Source organism: Symphalangus syndactylus, chromosome 11, assembly GCF_028878055.3.
Source record: "Symphalangus syndactylus isolate Jambi chromosome 11, NHGRI_mSymSyn1-v2.1_pri, whole genome shotgun sequence".
Lineage (NCBI taxonomy): Eukaryota > Metazoa > Chordata > Mammalia > Primates > Hylobatidae > Symphalangus > Symphalangus syndactylus.
The window spans coordinates 36,873,931-36,898,074 of record NC_072433.2 but is presented as its reverse complement, the minus strand read 5'-3'; the positions used below and the strand labels follow the sequence as shown (position 1 = coordinate 36,898,074).

The window sequence follows — 24,144 nt, the reverse complement described above, 5'->3', positions numbered from 1 at the left end:
AGTTAAGGGAAACCCGGCAATCCTATCTCTTTGTCCTCACCCCCAACTAGGAACTTTCTCCTGGGAAAGCCCCTTTTCAGCAATGCTAAGGAAAGTGTTGCTTGGGAAAAGCAGCATCTGCCTTCTCTGTGATCTCCAAAAAGTAAATAAGATATGAGATTGCTCTGCAGTCTCTGCTTCCTGTCCTGGCTCTGAATAGAAGCTGGGTTCCGTAGGTTTGGTATAGCTCAAGGCTATGACAGCCTGGGCTGACAGCATGTCCTTGGTGGGAAGGTTATGTAACCCTTCTTCTGCCTCCCTCTGTCCCTTAGTGGGCCACATCCTCTGCTCTCTACATAATCCTGGGGCAGGTCTATGCTGCCCTTGCCTAGGCACTGCCCAGGCCTGCCAGCCTCCACTGCTACTGCACACCAAGACAAATCTGCCCACGGCTCTGCTTTCAAAATTTCACTCCCCAAGGTCAGCGGCCAGCAGCGGCTTGCCTGCTGGGTCCCAGCCTGGTCCTCCAGGCTTGTCTCCCATTTCTTCCTCCCTCCCAGCACACTCCATGCATCCCAGCCAGCTCCTTACTGCCCTGTTCCACCCCCTGCACCCCGATGCCTTCCCTCCTTTTGACTGTTCCCCACCAACCAGTCCAGTGGTCCCTAACCAGGCTGGCATATCGGAATCACCTGGGGCATTACCAAAACCATGTCCTTCCCAGGGGTTCTGACTCAATGGTGGGCAAGGGGGTGGGGGAGGGCCCAGGCAGGTGTATGTTGTTGGTTTGTTTTGGTTTTGTTTTTTTTTTTTTTTTTTTTTTTGAGATGGAGTCTTGCTCTGTCACCCAGGCTGGAGTGCAGTTGGCTCACTGTAAGCTCTGCCTCCTGGATTCACGCCATTCTCCTGCCTCAGCCTCCCGAGTAGCTGGGACTACAGGTGCCCGTCACCACGCCCGGCTAATATTTTGTACTTTAGTAGAGACAGGGTTTCACCATGTTAGCCAGGATGGTCTTGATCTCCTGACAGTGCTGGGATTACAAGTGTGAGCCACCGCGCCCGGCCAGGTGTATTGTTTTTAGTTTGTTTGTTTTGAGACGGAGTCTCACTCTGTCCCTCAGGCTGGAGTGCAATGGCGCGATCTCAGCTCGCTGCAAGCTCCGCCTCCTGAGTTCAAGCAATTCTCCTACCTCAGCCTCCTGAGTAGCTGGAATTATAGGCGTGTGCCACCATGCCTGGCTAATTTTTGTATTTTTAGTAGAAATGGGATTTCGTCATGTTGGCCAGGCTGGTCTCGAACTCCTGACCTCAGGTGATCCACCCGCCTCAGCAGGCGTATTCTCAGGTGTAATCTCAGCACCCAAAGTGCTGGGATTACAGGCGTGAGCCACCGTACCCAGCAGGTATATTGTTTTGAATGCTCCTTGGGTAATTTCAGTGTAGACCCTCCCCTGCCCCACCCGCTTTGGCCTGTAACAGTCTTACCCCTCATTCACCATCCAGCCAGACTGCCACCTCTGTGAAGTCTTCCCTGACTGCTACAAACCACAGTGGGCTTCTCCTTCCCTGTTAGACACAAAGTCAGCGCTGTCTGTCTTGCTACTCCTGGTTCTGTACCTAGTTTCTTGTGTGTTATCTTTGCTTCCTCAGCCACTCTAGAATTTCCTTTATTCAACTTTCCTATTCCTTAGACCTTTGTTACTCAAAGTGTTGTCTGTGGACCAGCAGCATTGCATCCCCTGGGAGTGTGTTAGAAATGCAGAATCCCAGGCCTCACCCCAGACCAGCCGAATCAGAATCAGCATGGTAACAAGATCCTAAGCAGACGCGTAGACTTGTGAAAATTTGGGGTGTGCTAGTACACAGATGGCCACCAGATACTTGGGAAAGTCTGCTCAATTACTTTTCTGTTTCACTTGTCATCATCTAACCCATTTTATGGGTATTCGTTTCCTGTCTGCCCCTACCCCTATGTTCTACAAGGGCAGCTTTGATCTGTTTTTCTGACTGCTATGTAGTCAGTAGGTGCTCACTAAAAATTAGTTGAATGAATGAGTACATTTTAAAAACTCTCAGGCTGGGCATGGTGGCTCCCGCCTATAATGCCAGCACTTTGGGAGGCCGAGGCAGGAGGATCACCCAAGGCCAACATGGCGAAACCCTGTCTCTACCGAAAATACAAAAATTAGCCAAGCGTGGTGGCACACATCTGTAATCCCAACTACTTGGGAGGCTGGGGCATGAGAATCGCTTGAACCTGGGAGGCAGAGGTTGCAGTGAATTGAGATTGCACCACTGCACTCCAGCCTGGGAGACAGAGCAAGACTCTGTCTCAAGAAAAAGTAATAACAATAAACCTCTCCATGTGTCCTCCAGGATCATTTCTCTGCTGAGCAAGTTCCGACTGGGATTCCATGAAGTCCACATCCTCCCTGACATCAACCAGAACCCTCGGGCTGAGCAGTAAGTTCCGTTTTGGGGTTTTCAGGCAGAAGGGCCAACTGTGTGCCTGGAGACCCCTCTGCCAGCTGTCCCCTTTTTCCTTGGCAAACTAGGAGCAAGGGGCTCTCCTCCAAGCCCTTCCTAGATGTGTCAGAGGGCACAACTTCTGCAGTGGCTGTGGCCGGGGCGTGTCCCCTCCCTGGGGCTGAGGGGACCACAGGGCAAGGCGGCTGCAGCACCTGACATTGTGTTAACACATTGGTGCTGGGAGGGGGGAAAAGGTGAGTGACCTGGGCAACAACTTCCTTCCTCCTTCCACGCAACGGCAAGAGCACAGATTTTAAGCAAACCCCTGTGTGAATTTGTAGCAATGACCAACGGTAGGTTCAGCAGGGACTGTTTGCTTTCCAAATGGTATAACTTCATCTTCTTCAAATTAGACATTTACAAACAGGATTTGTATTTTGTCAATCAGTGTGCATGAGGTTTTCCAGGACTCTCTCCTCACTAAAGTATGTTTCCTCCTGACCTCCTAGCCCTAACTTTTCTCTTACGTCTCCCAGCCATAAGGATGTCCCCCACCTGGACAGGGAAGGAAATCAAGACAAGCAAAAAGGAGCTATGTAACAGTGACGGATACATTGGCTCTGACCATTTGTTAGGAGCTGTGCTTGGTGCTGCAGAGGCAGAGATGAGGAATCTGCAGCCCCATCCTCCAAGCATGGCTACAGGCTGGTGGAAGCCAAGGGCAGTTGCAATGCTGCAGAGACAGATCAGGGTGCCAAGGAGAGTAGGGTTGTCTCTGTTGGTGGAAAAGCAAAGCCTTGCGAAAGGCTGGCCTTGATGATCAAAAGGAGATCGGGAAGATCTTCCAGGCGGAAGAGACAGCAGGAGCAACATACAGACCCCATCTAGCATCTGATATTTATTTATTTATTTATTTATTTATTTATTTATTTATTTATTTATGATATAGAGTCTTGCTCTGTCACCCAGGCTGGAGTGCAGTAGTGCAATCCCAGCTCACTGCAACCTCTGCTTCCCAGGTTCAAGCAATTCTCCTGCCTCAGCCTCCCGAGTAGCTGGGATTACAGGAGCACACCACCGTGTCCGGCTAAATTTGGTATTTTTAGTAGAGATGGGGTTTCACCACGTTGGCCAGGCCGGTCTCAAACTCCTGACCTCAGGTGACCCACCCGCCTTGGCCTCCCAAAGTGCTGAGATTACAGGCGTGAGCCACTGCACCCAGCCTAGCATCTTATTTTAAAAATCCCCTCCATTGACCTTTCATCTGCCTCCAGCTCCTGGACCATTTCTCTCCTCCTTGGCAGAGCCAGACTCCAAGATGTTTACACTCTTTGTTGACCCCTCCTCCCCTCCCCTAATCTTCCTGCTCCCAACCCACTGCTCCCGCTGTCTGAGACCACTCTTGCCAGCATCATCAGTGACCTCCATGTTGCCACACCCACAGAGTCCTCTCTCCCCACCTTTCAGCTACACTTGACAGTGATCCTTCTTGAGACCATTCCTTCTTTTGGCTTCCAAGGCACCCCCTCCGCTGGTTTCCTCCTGCATCAGGGGCCCTTCCTCCAGTTACTCTGCTGGTTCTTCCTCCTTAACCTCACTCGCCCTTGCTGGCATCCTTGGAGTTTGGCCCTGACCCTCTTCCCTTCTCTCCCTTTACGCTGTCCCAGGTGAGCTCATCCATCCTTGTGGCATCAGATAGCAGATAGCATCATCTGAATGCCAATCAGCCCTACATCTCGCTCTGTCTCTCTTTTTTTTTTTTTTTTTTTTGAGGCAGTCTTACTCCATCACCCAGGTAGGTTGGAGTACAGTGGTACCATCTCAGCTCACTGCAACCTCCGCATATTGGGTTCAAGTGATTCTCCTGCCTCAGCCTCCTGAGTAGCTGGGATTACAGGTGTGTGCCACCATACCCAGCTAATTTTTGTACTTTTAGTAGAGACAGGGTTTCGTCATGTTGGCCAGGCTGGTCTCGAACTCCTGACCTCAGGTGATCTGCCCATCTCGGCCTCCCAAAGTGCTGGGATTACAGGCGTGAGCCACCGTTCCCGGCCCCCGCCCTAAATCTCTGTCTTTAATGATGTGAATCACATTGCACAAAAGACCCGCCAGCAGCTTCTGGTCTCACTTGGGGCAGATAGGGAAGCCCCGCCCGACTGGGTCCTCTCTGCCTGCCTGTCCTCACCTCCTCCCACCCTTCCCTGCACTCACCTTGCCCCAGCACACAGGATCCTTCACTACTCCTCATATGAGCCAAACACACTCTGCCTCAGGGCCTCTGCATGTTCAGTTCTGTTTGCTTCTGCATCCCCTGTCCCATGCATAGCTGGTTTTGCAAGGACAGACTTCCTTCAGGTCCCAGAAGGGCCTTCCTCACCCATTATTCTTTGTCCCAGTACTTGGTTGTCCCTTCATAAAGCTTCCACTTCATATTTATTTGCTACTTGCTTATAACCGTGGGCTCCGTGAGGACTGGGGACACAATCTGATTTGGTCACTGTTGTGTAGCACAGAGCCTGGTACAGAATCATGCTCTGTAAATACCTGCTGGATGGTCCGGTGGGTCATAGGTCAGTGGTTGTAGGCAACTTGTGAAAGTTCAGTTGGATGCCAGACCCAGCCATCAGAGCTGAATTCAACATGGAAGCCACTTCGTAAATGGCAGTGTCCGATGGGTTTCAGCCTGAAAATGGGAGCTGTGGCACCACCACCAGCTCCCCGCAGGGACCTGGCACCCCTAAAGATGGGGCTATCATCTCAGCCGGTCTCAACCCACTCTCTCATCCCCAGCACCAAGAGGTTTGAGGACATGATTGCACCCTTCCGTCTGAATGATGGCTTCAAGGATGAGGCCACTGTCAACGAGATGCGGCGGGACTGCCCCTGGAAGATCTCAGATGAGGAGATTACGAAGAACAGAGTCAAGGTGTGGAGAGGGGTGGGGTGGGAAACACGACACATCGCTGGGTCAGGGACGGGTGTCCTGCATGTCTTGAGCTCCCCCAGCTCTCCCCTCGATCCTCCACCCTGCCTTCTGCTCTGGCCCCTGAGGTACTCTCAAGCCACAGTTGCTCAGGCTGATGGGTAACCTGGCTGTGGAACTCAGTGCTATCCTTGACCTGGGAGCCTGGTCCTCCTGCCCATCTTGAGTGAGCTCTGGCAGTGGGCTTGACTGCTAGGAGTCCTCCTCCTTCGCCTCCACACTTCCTCTATGCTGGATGGAAGAGATTCCTGAGACTCATGGTGACCTAAGATATAATTAGTCCTGTTAGGCAGTGCGCGGTGGCTTACCCTGTAATCCTGGCACTTTGGGAGGCCGGGGCAGGTGGATCACTTGAGGTCAGGAGTTCAAGACCAGCCTGACCAACATGGTGAGACCCCATCTCTACTAAAAATACAAAAAAAATTAGCTGGGCATGGTGGCAGGCACCTGTAATCCTAGCTACTCGGGAGGCTGAGGCAGGAGAATCGCTTGAACCTGGGAGGGGGAGGTTGCAGTGAGCCGAGATTGCGCCATTGCACTCCAGCCTGGGTGACAGAATGAGACTCCGTCTCAAAAAAAAAAAAAAAAAAAAAATTGTCCTGTGGGCCAACACAGCTGCCTGACTTTCCCTGCTTAGCCTCTAGACCCTAACCCTGCCACAGCTCAGAGCCATGGTGCCCCTTCCTGGACAGCACCTTCAGGACTCTAAGGGCTAAGAAAGGGTGTGTGCCTGTAGCCGTGCTGTGACCGTGTCAAGGTGGGGCAGGCTCTAGGAGTGTGAGTGATGGGGGCAGGGGCTGGGTCCTACTTCTACCCCCAGTGTCAGTCATTCTCCACCATGAGTTATTTTACCCCCTGGGGGACATTTGGCAACCTCTGGAGACATTTTTGCTTGTCGCAACTCGGGGATGGGGCTGCTACTGTCAGGCAGTGAGGAGAGACCTGCGATGCTGCCAAACATCCTACGATGTGCAGGACACTTCCCACAACAAGGACTTGTATGCCCCAAATAACTACAGTGCAAGGTCCAGAATCCCTTACCCAGGTTAACTCCCTTCCCCTCGGTCTCCTCGTCTCCAGGATAGGGCATCCGTCCACGATCACCTCCTGAGTGTCAATCATTTCTGAATAATTTGAGATAGGCCTTGGGTTGGAAGGAGTCTCCCACCCCCAACCCAGTCCTATGCAAGTTTTGGGGACTTCCCTAATCTGTCAGCCCCGAGACCCTGCCCCAAAGGGCCCATGCAGCCATCTGGCTCTTTGGAAACTGCTGAATAAAACCTCGTGTCTGAAGAAGACCTTCCAATACTCTGTTACAGAAGAAGTGGGGTGACCTGTCTTTTCTAGAGTATTTTTTGTGTACCAGGCCCTCTGCTGGGTGCTTTTGCATAGGTTGTCTCATTTGATCCTCTCCAAATTCCCCTGGAGAAGGTATCGTCATACCCATTTTACAGATGAAGACGGTGAAGGTCAGGGAGGCAACCTGACTTCCTCAAGTTCTCTCTGCTACGAAATGTAAGAGCTGAGATCTGAACCTAGTAAGGTGTTCTTTCTTCCCTCTATCCTGCTGGTTATGGTCATAAAGTCAGGCAAGGGAAAGCCACAGAATGCTTCTTGGAGGAGGTGAGCTTCGTGCTCCATTACTCTGAGGGTCCCCTTCTTCTTGGAGGCAGAAGACTCTATAAGAATTTATGAGGCAGCAGAGTCTACAAGTAAATCATGAATCCAGTTGAAAATGTTAATGAGGCCATGGACGTGGTGAAGGATTGAGTGACCTCGACGATATGGGAAGTGACCACTTGGCTTTCTTCCACCCAGTCCCTTCGGCAGGTGAGGCTGAATGAGATTCTGCTGGATTACTCCCGAGACGCTGCTCTCATCGTCATGTAAGTAGTGCCTGGCTGGTGGGAGGACCAGTCTGCCCAGAGTCAGGTGTCTCAGGTCTGGGAAGGGGCTCAGCAGGGGCACCATGGAGGACCCAAGCTTTCCCCTGGGAAGCAGAAGGGCCAAAGTTCCCATAAACATAGCCCTGGTGATTCTTAGCATGTGGCTGGGCCTGAGCCCGCCCCACACCTGAGCTCCATCTGGCAGGGGTCGAGGGCCTCACGTGTCCCAGGCATCAGTGACCTCCCCTTGCCATTGCTTTTTCCTGTTGGCTGCCTTTTCCTACCAAATTCCACTTGGCAAAGAGGGAACCCGGCTCTTTCCAGAAGGACATCGACTCCTGGTTGTTCAGGAATCTCTTGGCCCTCCTTGGCTATCAGCCATTCCCAACTGATGTTGGTTCCAAGCCTGAGCAACAGAAACAGAGGCCTGCCCTAGCCCTGGCTGTTCCTACTGGACCCACATCCAGTTCTGAGCCACCCCGGGGTGTGTTAGCCAGGGCTGAGCAAGCAGAATGTGGGATGGAAGGTGACGGCTAGCAGCAAAGGTCTCAGGGTGGCTCTGCTGTCTCTGAGGCCTGTAAGAACATGATTGGCCAGGCAAGGTGGCTCACGCCTATAATCCCAGCACTTTGGGAGGCTGAGGTGGGCAGATCCCCTGAGGTCGGGAGGTCGAGACCAGCCTGACCAACATGGAGAAACCCCATCTCTACTAAAAATACAAACTTAGCTGGGCATGGTGGTGCATACCTGTAATTCCAGCTACTCGGGAGGCTAAGGCAAGAGGATTGCTTGAACCTGGGAGGCAGAGGTTGTAGTGAGCCGAGGTTGCACCATTTCACTCCAGCCTAGGCAACAAGAACGAAACTCTGTCTCAAAAAAAAAAAAAAAAAAGGAAGAAGAAGAAGAACATGATTAGCCAAGCCCTCAGCTCAGGGGACAAGGGGTCTTTGCCAAGGCAAGTAACTGGCCTCTTCTACATTTCCTGGGGGCCAACCACCTGGGAATCAGACAGAAGGGATCTTTCAGCTCTGGTGATGCAACCCACTCCCAGACCTGTCACCATCTGACCTGGACTGCAGATGCCAGGTTCTGCAGGACAGCTGAAACATCCGTGGAACCTGCTTGTTCATATCCTGAAGCCAGGACCAACTACCCAATTTGCAAGGCCCAGGACAAAACGAAAATGTGGAGCACCTCGCTCAGAAAATATTAAGAAGGTCTGTGGTCTTCCCTTTCAAAGCAATCTCCCTTAAATTCTCACATAGGATGTATGGAATTTGTTTTTTAAAAAATATCGTGGTGATGGAAACGAGGAGGGGGTGGGGGTTCAACACAACTGATCATAGGTTGATCATTGATGTAGACAGATGATGACGTGGGCATGAAACTTCAGGGTATTATTTTTCAACGTTCACCTGTTTGAACGTTTCCATAAATCTGCAAAATGCATCCTGCCTTGGAGAGCAACCACAGGTGCCTCATCAAGCTTGCTTTCTTTGGCAAGAAGGTCCCCAAAAACCTAGCACCACACACTGTTCTAGGAAGATGTGCTCAGATAGGAGGGATCCTTCAGCTCTGGTGATACAACCCATTCCCAGACTTGTCACCATCTGACCTGGACTGCAGATGCCAGGATCTAAGGATATTAGATTCATGAGAGGAGACCTCAGAACAAGTGGTCCATTGAGGGTGATAAAAGCAACTCAAACTATTTTCCCACTACTTCTGTTGCTTGAGTACTGTATAAGTTGCATGCATCCCTTACTGCTGTGTTTGCAATACCCTCTTTCAGGAGAGCACCAGCAATGTTTCTTTTATGTAGTGTAAGTGCCCCTTTGAGAAGATCAAAACAGCAAATGGGTTCAGACTGAAAATGGCCAATGGCTTCTAGCAGATAAGCAGATAAAGCTTGAGGATATGCATCCTCCTAGGTCTCATCAAAGGCTAGAAGCTAAGCAACCAGTTTGGAGACCTGACCTGGAGGTTTCTGGACCTCCAGTCTGTCTTAAGATGTCCATGAGGGTTTTTCCTCCCTGGATGTCTGAGGATTGACTGCCATCCTGAATGAATCAGTAAGTATCCAAACCAGGAAGGACATGACCAACTGACTACTTCAGAGGAAACAAATGGTCATCTATGTCCTTCACGCTGGGAAGGCAACAGTACCTAAGATAGAAATTCAGGACCAACTAGCCAAAATATACAAGACCACACTGGATATCATCTTTGCATTTGGATTTAGAACTAATTTTGGTGGTGGCAAGACAAATAGCTTTGGCATGATTTATGATTCCTTGGATTATGCAAAGAAAAATGAGCCCAAACATGGACTTGCAAGACATGGCCTGTATGAGAAGAAAATGACCTCAAGAAAGCAATTAAAGGAACGCAAGAACAGAATGAAGGAAGTTAGGGGGACTGTAAAGGCCACGTTGGTGCTGGCAAAAGGTGGGCTGGAGATTGGATCACCGCCAAAGGAGTAAAGGGGTGGTAGTGATGTTATCTGCGGCCATTGTGGATTTTTTACAAGAAGATTAATAAACTAAAAACTCTCACAAGAAAAAAAGATGCCCAGGAGAATTCAAAAGGCACCAGCACCAGTTACTCTTCATTGATAGGACAGAGGTAAAATTTTTGCTTTTACCAATTAGCAGAATTTTGTCACCAGGAGAGTGGTTCAGGCAATTAGAAACGTGCTTGGGGCTGGGCACAGTGGCTCACACCTATAATCCCAGCACTTTGGGAGGCCAAGGTGGGTGGATCACTTGAGGTCAGGAGTTTGAGACCAGCCTGGCCAACATGGTGAAACCCCATCCCTACTAAAAATACAAAAAAAATTAGCCAGGCATGGTGGTGCATACCTGTAATCCCAGCTACTTGGGAGGCTGAGACAGGAGAATTGCTTGAACCCGGGAGGCAGAGGTTGCCATGAGCCAAGATCATGCTACTGTACTCCAGCCTGGATGACAGAGCTAGAAATGTGCTTGGATAATACTCAAACGCTACTTCCACTCATGAAAGCAGTTTTCAGAAATTATGTTTTAGAACATTCAGGCTGCTATAGCAAAATGCCATAGACTGGGCTTATCAATAACAGAAATTTATTTCTCATGGTTCTAGAGGCTGGGAAGCCCTAGATCAAAGCATGGTAAATTCAGAGTCAGAGGCAGGGCTCCTTTCCTGACTCATGGACGGGTCTTCTTGCTGTGTCCTCACTTGGCAGAGGGAGCCAGGGAGCTCTCTGGGGCCTCTTTATAAGAGCACTAATCCTATTCATAGGTCATAGGGCTCCACTCTCATAAACTCATCATCTCTCAAAGGCCCCACCTCCTAAAACCATCACCCTGGGGATATGGATTTCAATGTGTGAATTTTGGGGGGACATGAATATTCAGACTGTAGCAAATGGTTTTGACTTATAGTTTCTCTTCTTCCCAATCACTTCATATGTTCCAGTAGACAGTAGAGCATGTAGAATTCTTCATGATTCCTAATATCTTACGCAGTGTGCAAACCCTTCTTAGCAGATGAGTGTAAGAGCACAGAAGTCTAACAACAGACCAGAAGCAGACCATTGTCAGTCTGCCCCTGGGACTCAGTATTCCTCATGCCCCGATGTCCCTAATGCCAGTGTGTGCTTTATTTTTTCTTTTTTTAAAGAATGATTGTATTTATTTCTCAAATAGTGATATAACTTTTTTTTTTTGAGACAGATTCACTCTGTTGCCCAGGCTGGAGTGCAGTGGTGAGATCTCAGCTCACTAGGTTCAAGTGATTCTCCTGCCTCAGCCTCCTGAATACCACCATCTCGCCCAGCTAATTTTTTGTATTTTTAGTAGAGATGGGGTTTCACCGTGATGGCCAGGCTGATCTCGAACTCCTGACCTCAGGTGATCCACCCACTTCAGCCTCCCCTAAAGTGCTGGGATTACAGGCTTGAGCCACGGTGCCCAGCTGCAGATAGTGATATAATTTATAGTGTAGTCAATTGGGTTGAACTGCCATTTGCAACATTTTCTTGTGTGACTTAAGGCATTAGAAAAAAAGAAGAAGAATGTCAAGACGGTGACAGCAGGGCATTAGACAAACAAGGGACCCTCCTGAGCAGAAGGCCCCATGTGACTGTGCTGGTTGCACACCCAGGAAACTGGCTCTGCCCAGAACAATGCTTCCTGGGGCTTTAGGGACATGATTTTTTTGTACAAAGAAAGTGCCCCGTGTTTCCCTGGAGAACAGTGATAAGGAAAGGGCCTGGGCTTATCTCCAAACCTCTTGCCAACACCTAGCAGAGAATGTTCCTAGGGCAAGGTTGGTCCAGGGCGAGCGCTGGGTCCAAGCGCAAGACAGTGGAAATGGCTTTGTCCTGGGATGCCTCCCCAGACTCCTTCTTGGGTATGGTGCCTGGTGGTTGTGCGTGGGTGTGCCAGACCACAGCTTAACGAGTGCTGCCTCTGTTCAGAGAGGTATGTGTGCATGTTGTCTACACCATTAGCCCACTGTGTGGCCTTGGGTAAGACCCCATGTCTCTCTAGCCTCAGTTTCCCTAATTATAAAGAGTTAGCAAGGCTGGGCACGGTGGCTCACGCCTGTAATTCCAGCACTTTGGGAGGCCGAGGCAGGCGGATCACGAGGTCAGGAGATCGAGATCATCCTGGCTAACACGGTGAAACCCCATCTCTACTAAAAATACAAAAAAATTAGCTGGGCGTGGTGGCGGGTGCCTGTAGTCCCAGCTACTCGGGAGGCTGAGGTAGGAGAATGGCATGAACCTGGGAGGCGGAGGTTGCAGTGAGCGGCACCGCAGTCCAACCTGGGCGATAAGAGCGAGACTCCGTCTCAAAAAAAAAAAAAAAAAAAAAAAAAAGTGGAAAATGCAAGTTCCTCAGTGCCTTCCAGACCAAGCTCTAGGATGGAGCCCAGAAATTCTGAGGAAGGGAAAAAAAAAAAAATCTCCCAAGCCTCGTTGAAATGATTAGATCACATTGTCTAGCATTTGGGAGAGTGTGCTTGGAGCATTCTCTAGAGCCAGTCTGAGGCAGTACTTGGTTGATTGCTTTTCACTAATCAGTGGGTTATCAAATGGCCCCGGGTTTGAGCACAGCTGATAAACCAGCCTCATAAAGAGCCCAGCAAGCTTTGACTAGCCTAGCAACATATTCCTGTTGGGTCCAGAGACCTCTTTTTTTCTAAAAACACTCCCTCCTCAAAGCCAAACAGCAATAATCAAAATAGTAATAATCAACATTGCATTTTATGGCTTGGGCCTCTGTATGGTACTCAAGGCATCAGGCCTTATGAATTTGCAAAGCCATGATTTTAAGACAGCATCTCACTCTGTCACCCAGGCTGGAGTGCAGTGGCAGGATCTCAGCTCACTGCAACCTCTGTTTTTTTGTTGTTGTTGTTTTTTCTCTTTTTGTAACCTGTGACTCAGGCCTCTTTGGGTCTCTTTGGTCCTATAATTTTCTTTGTTTTGGGGGCGGGATCTTACTCTGTCACCCAGGCTAGAGAGCAGTAGTGAGACCTCAGCTCACTGCAACCCCCACCTCCCGGGACTCAAACAATCCTCCTACCTCAGCCTCCCGAGTAGCTGGGACTACAGGCACATGCCACCAGGCCTGGCTAGTTTTTTGTATTTTTTTATGGAGACAGGGTTTTACCATGTTGGCCCAGGCTGGTCTCCACCTCCTGAGCTCAAGCAATCCACCTGCCTTGGCCTCCCAAAGTGCTGGGATTACAGGCATGAGCCACTGTGCCTGGCCTCAAAACTATTATAATCACCCCCTCACTCCCACTTTAGAGATGAAGAAGCAGCTTCAGAGGAGTTAAGCAGCTTGGCCAGGGTCTTGCATACAGGAAGTGGGAATTGCATCTGGAGCCTGTGACTGTGGTTCTGATGCAGGGCTGTCTTTCACATCTAGCTTAGATCTGAAGTCGCCTTTCTTTGTGGCTAAGAGATGTAATTCTGAAAAAATGTTCCTTTGTTCTGGAACAGCTTTATTTCTGAAGATGAGTAGCTCAAGGCATGCACATCCTGTGAGCAGGAATAGAGCACGTCATTGATTGGTGTGGGAGTGGGGGTGATTTTAAAGACAGCTGTCCCTCGGACAGGTGGACAGGCTCTGCTGGGGGAGGGAACTCCATGCTGAAGCTTGAAAGTCTGCTGCAGGGGTGATGGACGTTCCCCACCCCCATGGTGCAGGCACCATTTCTCTCGTGGCCTTTGAAGTTTCTGAATTCAGTCACTGAAATCATGTACTATTTCCTGGATGGTGTTGTCCACCTCTTGCATAACTGCTCAGTCAAGAGAGTTTGGTCTCAGTACTCCTATGTCCCTTTCTCCTGGAAAGTCACTAAATATTTGAACTCAGATGACTGTAGCTTAATGAAATGGCCTTGGTCCAACCCACCTTCCCTAATTTTTGAGACCTTTTTTTTGTTTGTTTGTTTCTTTTGCGACAGAGTCTCACTCTGTTGTCCAGGCTGCAGTGCAGTGGCGCAATCACGCTCACTGCAGCCTCGACCTCCCAGGCTCGAATGATCCTCCCACCTCAGCATCCTGAGGAGCTGGGACCACAGGCGTGTGCCATCATGCCAGCTAATTTTTGTATTTTTTGTAAAGACAGGGTCTCACCACGTTGCCCAGGCTGGTCTCAAACTCCTGGGCTCAAGTGATCTGCCCACCTTGGCCTCCCAAAGTGCTAGGATTACAGGCATGACCACGCCCGGCCCGGGACATTGCTTTTTAAAGGAGGGTAGGGCTTGTCCCAGGTGAAGCTTTGTGGATGGAACTTCAAGTGTGACATAGCTGTTTAGGATCCCAGTTACCCTTGTCAGAGGAGGTTGGAGTTGCTGTGAACAGAGGCTGCTGCGGAGGGAAGATGCCAAGACCTCGGTTCGAATTCCAGCTTTGCCGCTGCTGGCTTAGCTGTCTGGTGCTGGTCAGTACTAAGTGATGATGACAGCTGCTGACCTTACAGAGCGCTCACTGTGTGCCAGGCATTGTGCTGCGTCTGCGTGTGCTTTGCCAGCTTTAGCATCACAAACATCCTGCGAGGGAGGTTTTTGTGTTCTTGCTTTAGGGAAGAGAAACTCTGCAAAGGTCACCTGGCTGAGGAAGTGGCAAAGCCACGACTCAGACGCCAGAGCCTGGCTCTGACCTCAGCGCTCCAGCATCCTCCTCCCGCCCCGGTTCTCCCAGCTGTGAAGGAGCGCGGTGCTGCGGGCCCTGCCCGTTCCCCAGGGGGATATACTTGGGGAAAACAGACATTCAAGTGAGTCCCACGGAAGGTGCTGGTGCCCCAACTTCACGTGGCACCAGCTGGACCTGTGAGACACTGCTGGAGCCCAGAGACCCTCCTGGAGCCCAAAGCTGGGCAGCTGTGGCCATCCCAGTGCATTTTTGGAATTCTCCAGATAGTAGAAAAGTCACTTCCTGAAATAGTTGGAAGACATGGCTGAACAGCATTCCCAGGGCATCTTTTTATTCATGCAGCATTGCACAGTTAAGACAAGGGGCCTCTCCACAGGCAGCGGTGGAGTCTTGCTCCCAGGGCCTCCTACACAGGGCAGGAGGCAGGACAAAGACGCTGAGCTGGACAATGAATGAACAGGAACATATCAAGTTGCTGTGGCCACAGGCCGGCACAGGGCTGGAGAGGCAAGCCTGGCATGAAGCGGGTGGCCCGACAGGGAAGAGTCGCCCACTTAACAAATATATACTGAGCCCGACTGTATCAGACTGTGTTCTAGGTACTGGGAAAAGGGGGGTGAACAAGACAGATCTGGCCTGCTTGTGAGCGAACATTCTAATGTGGGGAGACAAGCACATAAATCAGAAGATGCTGTTGGGACTGTGGAGGGCTCTGAAGGCAGTAAAGTGGGGTGATGTGAGGAAGAGGCGTGGGCGGCCTGCCCTGGAGGAGTGATCAGGGAAGGAGGTGGGTGCACTTGCCTGACTCAAAGGAAGTGACCAGGTGCAGAGCTGGAGCCGCTCCTTTCCCGGTGGGTGGGGAGAATGTCAAGTGCAAAGTTTGGAGGCAGGAGCGAGCTTGGCATTTTTTTAGGAATGGAAAGAAAGCCACAGGGCATCGGGGGTGAGCAAGGCGAGGGTGGGAGGAGGTAAGATCGTGGGCTTGGCAAGGACTGGATCCCACAGGGCTTGTGGGCCATGGCTTTGTTTAGAAACGCTTCACGGCAGAAGGTCCATTCTGGGTCATGTTTGTGCGGAAAGTGGGGAGGTCATTCTTAGGGTAGGTGGAAGGAGCTCTGAGGGACAGTAAACAGACTCGCTGTTCTGAAAACAAACCGGGAGCTGGGCATGTGGAGAGGCCCCGTGGTAATCTCTCTTCTGCCGCTTTTTCATGCCTTGCAGCACTTTGCCCATAGGGAGGAAGGGGAAGTGCCCCAGCTCGCTGTACATGGCCTGGCTGGAGACCCTGTCCCAGGATCTCAGACCTCCAGTCATCCTGATCCGAGGAAACCAGGAAAACGTGCTCACCTTTTACTGCCAGTAACTCCAGGCTTTGCCATCCCAGTCCACGGCTCTGAGTGTGTGGGATGAGTTGGAACTCGACTGCCTCTAGTCCACAGGGATGAGACTCATGTTCTTTTGCACTTTAAGTGGCAGCATCTGATGATCTCACTGAAAAAGATGGTAGATTTCCAAATCTGGCTGGACTCCACTTCCATGGGACACATTCTTTGGGCCTTGTTTTTATGGGCTAGAGAAATAGCAGATGGAGCTGCAAGGAAAACTCTCTAAAGGATCCTATTCCTTTTAAAGGATTTCTTTTGATTTTGATGACCATTAATTAAGAGTTCAGTCTTTGATTTGTATGCAAATTGCAGTCCGAATGCTGGGCGTGAATCTTGACAGTTTCTACAGACCTTCCTGGGTGAAAGTTCCTAAACCATGCCCCACTTCCTCCAATAGGAGAATGGCAGCCCCACCTGTAGGACCTACAGGCTCTCTAAAGAATGCAGGTCTCTCTCTGAGCCTCCACAGCCAGGCAAATATATATATATATATTTTTTTTTGAGGTGGAGTTTTTTTCTCTTGTTGCCCGGCTAGGGTGTAATGGTGCGATCTCAGGTCACTGCAACCTCCGCCTGCGGGGTTCAAGCATTTCTTCTGCCTCAGCCTCCCGAGTAGCTGGGATTACAGGCGCCTGCCATCAGGCCCAGCTAAATTTTGTATTTTTAGTAGAGACAGGGTTTCACCATGTTGACCAGGCTGTTCTCGAACTCCTGACCTCAGGTGATCTGCCCGCCTCGGTCTCCCAAAGTGCTGGGGTTACAGGCCTGAGCCACTGCGCCCAGCCCAGGCAAATTTCTTGAACCACTTCTCACTCCCATCACTTTCAATAATGGGTCTTTGATGTCTTCACTGGTTCTTTGGACGAGGGACTTTTCAAACTTTTTTGGTTGCAACACACAGTAAGAAATGTATTTCACACTGAGACTTGCAGCGCACACACATGGAAATGACCAAAACAAAAATGTCACAAAACAATACTTACACTTCCCTGGGGGACGTCCTCCATCCAGCATGTTCTGTTCTATTTATTTTTCACTGTTGGTTGCAATCCAGTACAATGACTTTGGGATCCACTCATGGGTGGGGACCCACACATTTGAAAGGCATGGCCACCTTTCTGTTGTGCCTTGCATTTGTCCACACACAGGGAGTCCGGCTGAGCTGGGGAAAGGCCACGGCTGGGTGTCATTGCCATTTTCCCAGCTCATCTCACGCGGAAGAAAAGCAGATTGACAGAACACATGAGGAGGGGTATTGATGGCAGGAGAGTCAAAAAAGAGTTTTAAAGAAGGGGCAAGATTGAATGAGTCTAGTGGCAAGGGTAAGATTTCAGGCATGGTTAAGAACAGAGGACAAGGATGTCAGGAATGAGGATGTGGAGAGGGGTGTAGAGATGGCAAGGTTGGCAAGGAACAGATAGGCAGGAGCAGATACAAGCCCAGCCCAAGACCAGGTGAAAGGAGAGGGGAGGAGGAGCCACCTGCAAGAGATGGAAAGAGCAGGCGGCAGAGGGGCCTGGCAGGGAGGGGCTGTTAAGAGTGGGGCTGGAGGTGGGAAAGAAGCTAGGACGAGGGAGATGGAGAAAGGACCTATACCTGGCTCATGGAAGGCATTCACGTTGAACATCCCCAGTGTTTGAGTCCCCAAAGCTAGGGTGCAAGAGCACTGCCATCGAATGCCAGTGGGTGAGGCAAAGTGAGAGGGTATTTGCAGCTCTAGACATAACCAAGAAGCGTAAAGGTGAGTTGTTTGGTGGTACAACTGCCTGTGCCTTCTTCCGATGGCACTGGGGTGGCTGAAGGAACAGATATCTTTGGGTTTCGTCAGCCTCCTCCAAGACTGCCACAGTGCCTACACTTTAGACTTCAGAAGGAGACTAAAGACTTCTAGAATTTAGAAGGAGATCTGAAGTCTCCTTTCTGGAGTTACAACCCAAAGGATGTTAGCATTTCTCAGGTCATCCCACTGCAAAGCCCAGAAGGCTTGGGTCTCCCCGGCTGTTCTAAAGCCCCACCGTCTGACTGCCTCAGGGCTTGCTGCGAGGGACTAGGGCCTGGCCAAGCTGACTAGGAACAGCTCTCCTGCTCCTGAGGGCCCTGGAGGATGGGCCTGCCTCCCAGCCATTGAGCTGGACCCTGGGACAATTCTTAACTCCAAATAAGGGGAAGCATCCATCAGGGAATACTGGCCTTTCTAGAGCCACATGGAAAACAATTTTCTGGTTCCTCAAACCTCAAAGAGTCCTTGGTCCAAAAAACAGAATGTTTTGGGTTTGGGTGTCAAAAAATTTTTTCACGATGTCAGAAATAGTATGTTTTTAACAATAATAATAGCTTTGTAAAAAAAAAAAAAGCTTTAACAGCGAGGCCATAAACAATGAAATGAGTAAAAACTATGGTCACTCAGTCAACGGAACTTATTTGTTTTGGAACACACTGTTTTTCAACTCTGCTGAGTGTTTTGAAAAAACTATTGTTTTTCCAACCCTGGGTTGAACTCTTCTCGGAGCCCCTACTGGTTCTGCAGGTCACAGTGCCAGATTTCAACATAAATATTTATAGGAGCCATTTATTTTCCCTTTGATACTCTTCCATGCATTTGCAGACTCACGGGGAACCATTTTTCTCAGCCTTTATCAAAGTCTCCCAGCATTTCCCATCTTGCCTGACACAGAGAGGTAACGGGTTGAGCGGAAGGAGCCATGGCAAGGCCACCAGGTGACTGGGATTTGAGTTTCAATGTCTCCCCAAAACTGGCTGTGTGACCTCAGATATGCCCCTTCACGTCTCTGGGAGGCCGCCAGTCTATGAAATGGAAGAATTGGACCAGAACAGGTGTCCGCAGCCAGCTGACCTGACAGTGACTGTGGTTTGGCCCAGGAGTGGTTGACAAAAATTGTGGCTGCATCAGGAGGTGGGGGTTAAGGGGAAGGGGTACACATCCCTTGGTCACCCCCAACCCACTGCCCTTCCCAGCCCACCACTTCCTACTCCCCTGTGGTGTGAGCCTTTGGATCCAAGGATTTCGAGTTTCTCTAGATCATTATTTGGCCTATTAGCATAACAGATATAGGGCCACATTGCCTCTCTGTCCCTGCCTTTGGATGACAAAATGCTTCCCATTTAGGAGTTTGTGCAGTAGGAAGTACTATCCATGAAGCCTTCCCTTCCTCTGTGCTGGCAGAGGTGGGAACCATCAGGGCCAGGGCCAGCCTCAGCCCCAGCAGCCACCCCAGCAGGGGCTCCTCCCTCCTCTCCCCTGGGATCCACTGCCCAGTTAGCTCCCAGTTTTGCCCTCAGCATTTCAGCCTCCAGATTTAGTATCCTCCCTCAGTGCCTGCCCAGACTTGCTATGGCTTTGAAGTAATTGCAGTACCACCTATTTTTCACCCAATGGGCTCTCTGGGCTCTGCTTACCCAGGCAGAAAGCTGTGGGCCTCCTTAGCACATAGAGAGTCCCCGTGTGGACTGAATTCCCTTCTAGACCCCTGTCTGGACTGTCTAGAGTGGTGAGGGGGAGGAGGGGTTCACAGGGATGAGACCAGCTAGAATGTTCCAGAAGAACCGCCTGGCTGGGAGGCCTTCAGGCACATGCAAAGCAGCCAGGTTTGGTTCATAGCTGTGTACAGCTCAGGATATCAGGGAAAAAATGCTGCCAACTCCAAGAATGTTCACAGAAATGGGGCGCAGGAAAGCCCAGCCACTGGCTTCATTGGTAATTTCCCACTTGAAGTGAGGTTTCATCCTGTGACCGAAAGCAAAAATATAACATATGCACCCACTTCCTAAAAGGGAGCCATCACAAATACGGTTTCTATAAATACTCTCAGAAGAACCACCTGGCTGAGAGGCCAGAGAGCAAAATGTCTGATAGATGAAGGACAGCGGCAAGAAAGGACAAGTGGTTTTATTCTAACTCATAAAAGTTACAAATAAAACATTCTACATTTGCAAAGGAGGGAGCAAACACATAAGGTCAAGGGGATTAGGAAAGTCTATAGGGAACATGGTGTACAAAAGGGGTACACATTCCTTGGACACCCCCAACCCACTGCCCTTCCCAGCCCACCACTTCCTACTCCCCTGTGGTGTGAGCCTTTGGATCCAAGGATTTCAAGTTTCTCTAGATCATTATTTGGCCTAATAGGTTCCAGAGATTGGTGGGATTCAATAGAAAGAGAGAAATGAGATCTGGGGTGGGAAGAAGGATTTCTGGGCAGCAGGGGTAGCTTGAGCAAAAGACAGAGTAAGGATTGCCCCGGGCATGTCTGGAGAACAAGAAACAAGCCAGTTTTCCTGGAGTGTGAGGGAAGTGTGCATAGGAAAATAAGACTCGGCCGGGCGCGGTGGCTCATGCCTGTAATCCCAACACTTTGGGAGGCCAAGGCAGGGCGATCACCTGAGCCTACAAGTTTGAGACCAGCCTGGGCAACATGATGAAACCCTTTCTTTTTCTTTTTTTTTTTTTTTTTTGGAGACGGAGTCTTGCTCTGTCGCCCAGGCTGGAGTGCAGTGGCGCAATCTCGGCTCACTGCAAGCTCCGCCTCTCGGGTTCACGCCATTCTCCTGCCTCAGCCTCTCCGAGTAGCTGGGACTACAGGTGCCTGCCACCACGCCTGGCTAATTTTTTGTATTTTTTAGTTGCGACGGGGTTTCACCGTGGTCTCGATCTCCTGACCTCGTGATCCGCCCAAAAAAAAAAAAAAAATTAGCTGGATGTGGTGGTGCACACCTGTGGCTTCAGCTACTCCAGAGGCTGGGGTGGGAGGATCACTTGAGCCTGGGAGGTTGAGGCTGCAGTGCTGTGATTGTGCCACTGCTCTCCAACCTGGGTGACAGAGAAAGACTCTATCTCAAAAAAAAAAAAAAAAAAAAGAAGGAGGAGGAGGAGAAGTAGCAGTCCTGTCATATGAAGGGCAGAGTAACAGGCTTAATGCTGAAGGGAAAGAGAAAGCAAATTGATTTGGGTTTGGTACTTTAAGTGTGGTCTTGGAGCCTGGGAAGAGCTCAAGGTGCTCCCCTGTTAGCCTGCAGCTCTTTGAGAGCAGTGACCATAAATAGATCTGGGAGTCATGCTCATGGTCAGGGACATGGAAGTCATAGCTTGGGTGAGATCAAGAGAGAAAGTACAAAGAAAGAACAGGGCTAGACCTTGGGAAGGGCTATATTTAGGAGGCAGAATGAAGAAGGGTCAGTGATGAGGCAGACTTGAAAACAGCATTGGAAGGACAGGAGGAAAACTCAGATCACCGAGGAGGCACCCGAGAAGGGGATCAAAGAAGCTCAGAGTCGACCACGTAGTAGCTGTCTGCAAAGCGGCTGGAGCCGCTGAAGGTGCTGTTGAATTTGGGGTTGAGGCATCATTGGGAGCCTTGCAGCAAATAATTCGGTAAAGCGGCAGGTCAGGGGCCAGGGATTGAGGAATGAATTTGTGGACAGGAAAAGAAAACAGCAGCCCTGCTTAGAGATTTCATACTTGAGCAAGCCAGCAATGGAGAGATTGATGGAAATACAGTGGAAACCTGAGGGAATAACAGACTCAAGGAAAGGTGCTTTGACTGTTGTTATCGTAGGGCGTGTATTAGGGTAATGCTAGGCTATGCTGCAGTAACAAATTGGCCTCTCGATGTCAGGGGCTTACATGACAAAGTTCTGTTTCTGTTACAAATATTCCTACCACAGTCAGGCAGCTCTTCGGGGTTCCTCTTCTCCACATGGGGACTCAACGATCAAAATTACTCCTGTCTTGGGAAGCCACCACCTTGACCAGTAGCTTCCAGCTCACTGAAGAAGGCAAAAGAGAGCTGGAGGGTCATGCACTGGCTTTTAAATGCTTCCACCCAGAAGGCACGTTATTTATTTCCACTCAAAGCCCATTAGCCAAAGCCAAATAGGCAGATGGCTCCACCTAACTGCAAGGGTGCTGGGAAATTTGGGGGAAGATATGAATATTCATTGAACAATAAATGTCTCTGTTACAGAGTGAGGGTGAATAATAGAGACCTGAGTGAATTGATAGGTCAGACGGAAGAGATTGAAGATGCAAGGAAAAGAATAACTGCAGAAAAGGTAGCAATGATGAATCAACAAAACGTGGGGACATTTTTGCCACACAGCAGGAAAGATGTAGCTGAAGTCTGGTAGACCTGGGGTGCAAAACTCTCAGGACCCTTGCCCTTGTGATCTGCCCTGGCAGGGCCCCTGAGCACCAGGTCAGAAAGCAAACATGGAAATTACAGGTGACATGTTTCCCAACAATGGGGCTGGCCAAGCAAACAGGGAAGGAGAAGGCACGAGGGAGGGATTCAAGAATGATGACTGTGAGCTCCCAGTTGGATGGGGAGACCAGAAGTGAGCTGCAAGACTTGACAAGACTTGAAATGCTAGTAACATGAAGACAAAAAGAACATGCAGGCTGGGCGTGGTGCCTCATGCTTGTAATCCCAGCACTTTGCGAGGCCAAGGCAGGCAGATCACTTAAGGCCAGGAGTTTGAGACCAACCTGGCCAACATGATGAAACCCTGTCTCTATGGAAAAAAAAAAAAAAAAATTAGCCAGGCATGGTGGTGGCCACCTGTTGTTCCAGCTACTCAGGAGGCTGAGGCAGGAGAATCGCTTGAATCTGGGAGGCAGAGGTTGCAGTCAGCCAAGATCGTGCCACTGCACTCTAGCCTGGGCAATAGAGTGAGACTCTGTCTCAAAAAAACGCAAAACAACAACAAAAACATGCAGTGGGCCAGGTACGGTAGCTCACAACTATAATCTCTGCCCTTTGGGAGGCAAAGGTAGGTGGATCACTTGAGGTCAGGAGTTCTAGACCAGCCTAGGCAACATGGTAAAACCCCATCTCTACTAAAAATGCAAAAATTAGCCAGGCATGATGGCATGCACCTGTAGTCCCAGCTACTTGGGGGCTGAGGCAGGAAGATGGCTTGAACCCAGGAGGTTAAGGCTGCAGTGAGCTGAGATGGTGCCACTGAACTCCAGCCTGGGCAACAGAGTGAGACCCTGTCTCTAAAACAAACAAACAACAACAACAACAGAGAAGAATATGCAGTCGATGTGGGAGATGGGGAGATGGAGAAGAACAAAGTTTGTGATCAGTACGTGTGCACTTCACAGCTTGACATTCTGGAGGAACACCAGACTCTAAGGTGTCCACCATTTGCCTATGAGGTCTACAAAGGTGGGATTTGAGATGTACCTTTTAGTTGCTGGATGGGAGGGAGACCAGAGGAGGGCCCAGGGCAGCTGAAGGGCACTCGGGGCAGGGGCTATGGACCCAACAGGCACAGGGGTATTTCAGTATCTTAACTGCTGAAGCAGCTGAATGACTGCATGTCAGCTTTGAGGGTGAACATATCTGATTCATCTCTTACCCTAGGGTGCATCACAGGGCTTAGCAGAGTAGACACTCAATAAATGTTTGCAGAATGAATGAGTGAACGACGAATGAATGGATCATACCAATGGGTGGTAGAGCAAAGTGGAGACAAGATAAAGGGAAGTGAGCTAAATATCCGGAGAGTGTGAGCTGGACACTGGAGTTGTTAAAATGGGCAAGGGGTGGAGGGGAAGTTTGTGAGCCAGTTGTCAAAGGTGCTGAATGAGATCTTGAGAGAAATCCCTGGAGGTCACTACCTGTACCTGCAGACAGGTAAACCTTCAGATCAGAAAAGGGAGCTGAATGATGAGAGCGCATGGACACGTGGGAGGGAACAACACGCACTGGGGCCTGTCAGTGTGGGAGGGGGGTGAGGGGAGGGAGAGCATTGGGAAGAATAGCTAATGGATGCTGGACTTAATACCCAGGTGGCCGGGTGCGGTGGCTCATGCCTGTAATCCCAGTACTTTGGGAGGCCGAGGCAGGCAGATTGCTTGAGGTCAGGAGTTTGAGACCAGCCTGGCCAACATGGTGAAACCCCATCTCTACCAAAAATACAAAAATTAGCCAGGCATGGTGGTGGGCGCCTGTAATCCCAGCTACTCGGGAGGCTGGGGGAGGTGAATCTCTTGAATCCAGAAGGCAGAGGCTGCAGTGAACCGAGATTGCACCACTGCAGTCCAGCCTTGGTGACAGAGTGAGACCCTATCTCAAACAAACAAACAAACAAACAAACAAAAACAACAAAAAAAAAAAAAAAGAAAAAAGAAAAAGAAATACCCAGGTGATGGGATAATCTCTGCAGCAAACGACCATGGCACACATTTACCTACGTAACAAACCTGCATAACCTGTTCGTGTACCCCAGAACTTAAAAGTTGAAATAAAAAAAAAAGAAAAGGCT

General features: G+C 50.0%; 2 protein-coding genes across 5 annotated transcripts in view; both read left to right on the top strand.

The window, feature by feature from the left end:
* Nucleotides 1-16,130, top strand: part of SLC12A3 (solute carrier family 12 member 3) — a 48,212-nt gene extending 32,082 nt beyond the window's left edge. For all 4 annotated transcript variants that reach the window (XM_055233131.2, XM_055233129.2, XM_055233130.2 and 1 more), the window contains exons 23-26: nucleotides 2,356-2,442; nucleotides 5,239-5,374; nucleotides 7,250-7,317; nucleotides 15,692-16,130. In XM_055233131.2, the coding sequence (XP_055089106.1) occupies nucleotides 2,356-2,442; nucleotides 5,239-5,374; nucleotides 7,250-7,317; nucleotides 15,692-15,833 (433 nt within the window). In that variant the 3' untranslated portion in view covers nucleotides 15,834-16,130. The remainder of the gene's footprint in view (nucleotides 1-2,355; nucleotides 2,443-5,238; nucleotides 5,375-7,249; nucleotides 7,318-15,691) is intronic.
* On the top strand, nucleotides 9,409-9,960 carry LOC129457619 (small ribosomal subunit protein eS24-like). Its single transcript, XM_055233018.2, has one exon. The coding sequence runs from the start codon at nucleotides 9,444-9,446 to the stop codon at nucleotides 9,798-9,800; it is 357 nt and encodes a 118-aa protein (XP_055088993.1). The 5' UTR covers nucleotides 9,409-9,443; the 3' UTR covers nucleotides 9,801-9,960.
* Nucleotides 16,131-24,144: the final 8,014 nt, after the last annotated feature.

What these genes read in the sequence shown, in the direction of transcription:
- LOC129457619 (XM_055233018.2), top strand. Translation starts at nt 9,444, where the DNA reads ATGGTCATCTATGTCCTTCACGCTGGGAAGGCAACAGTACCTAAGATA.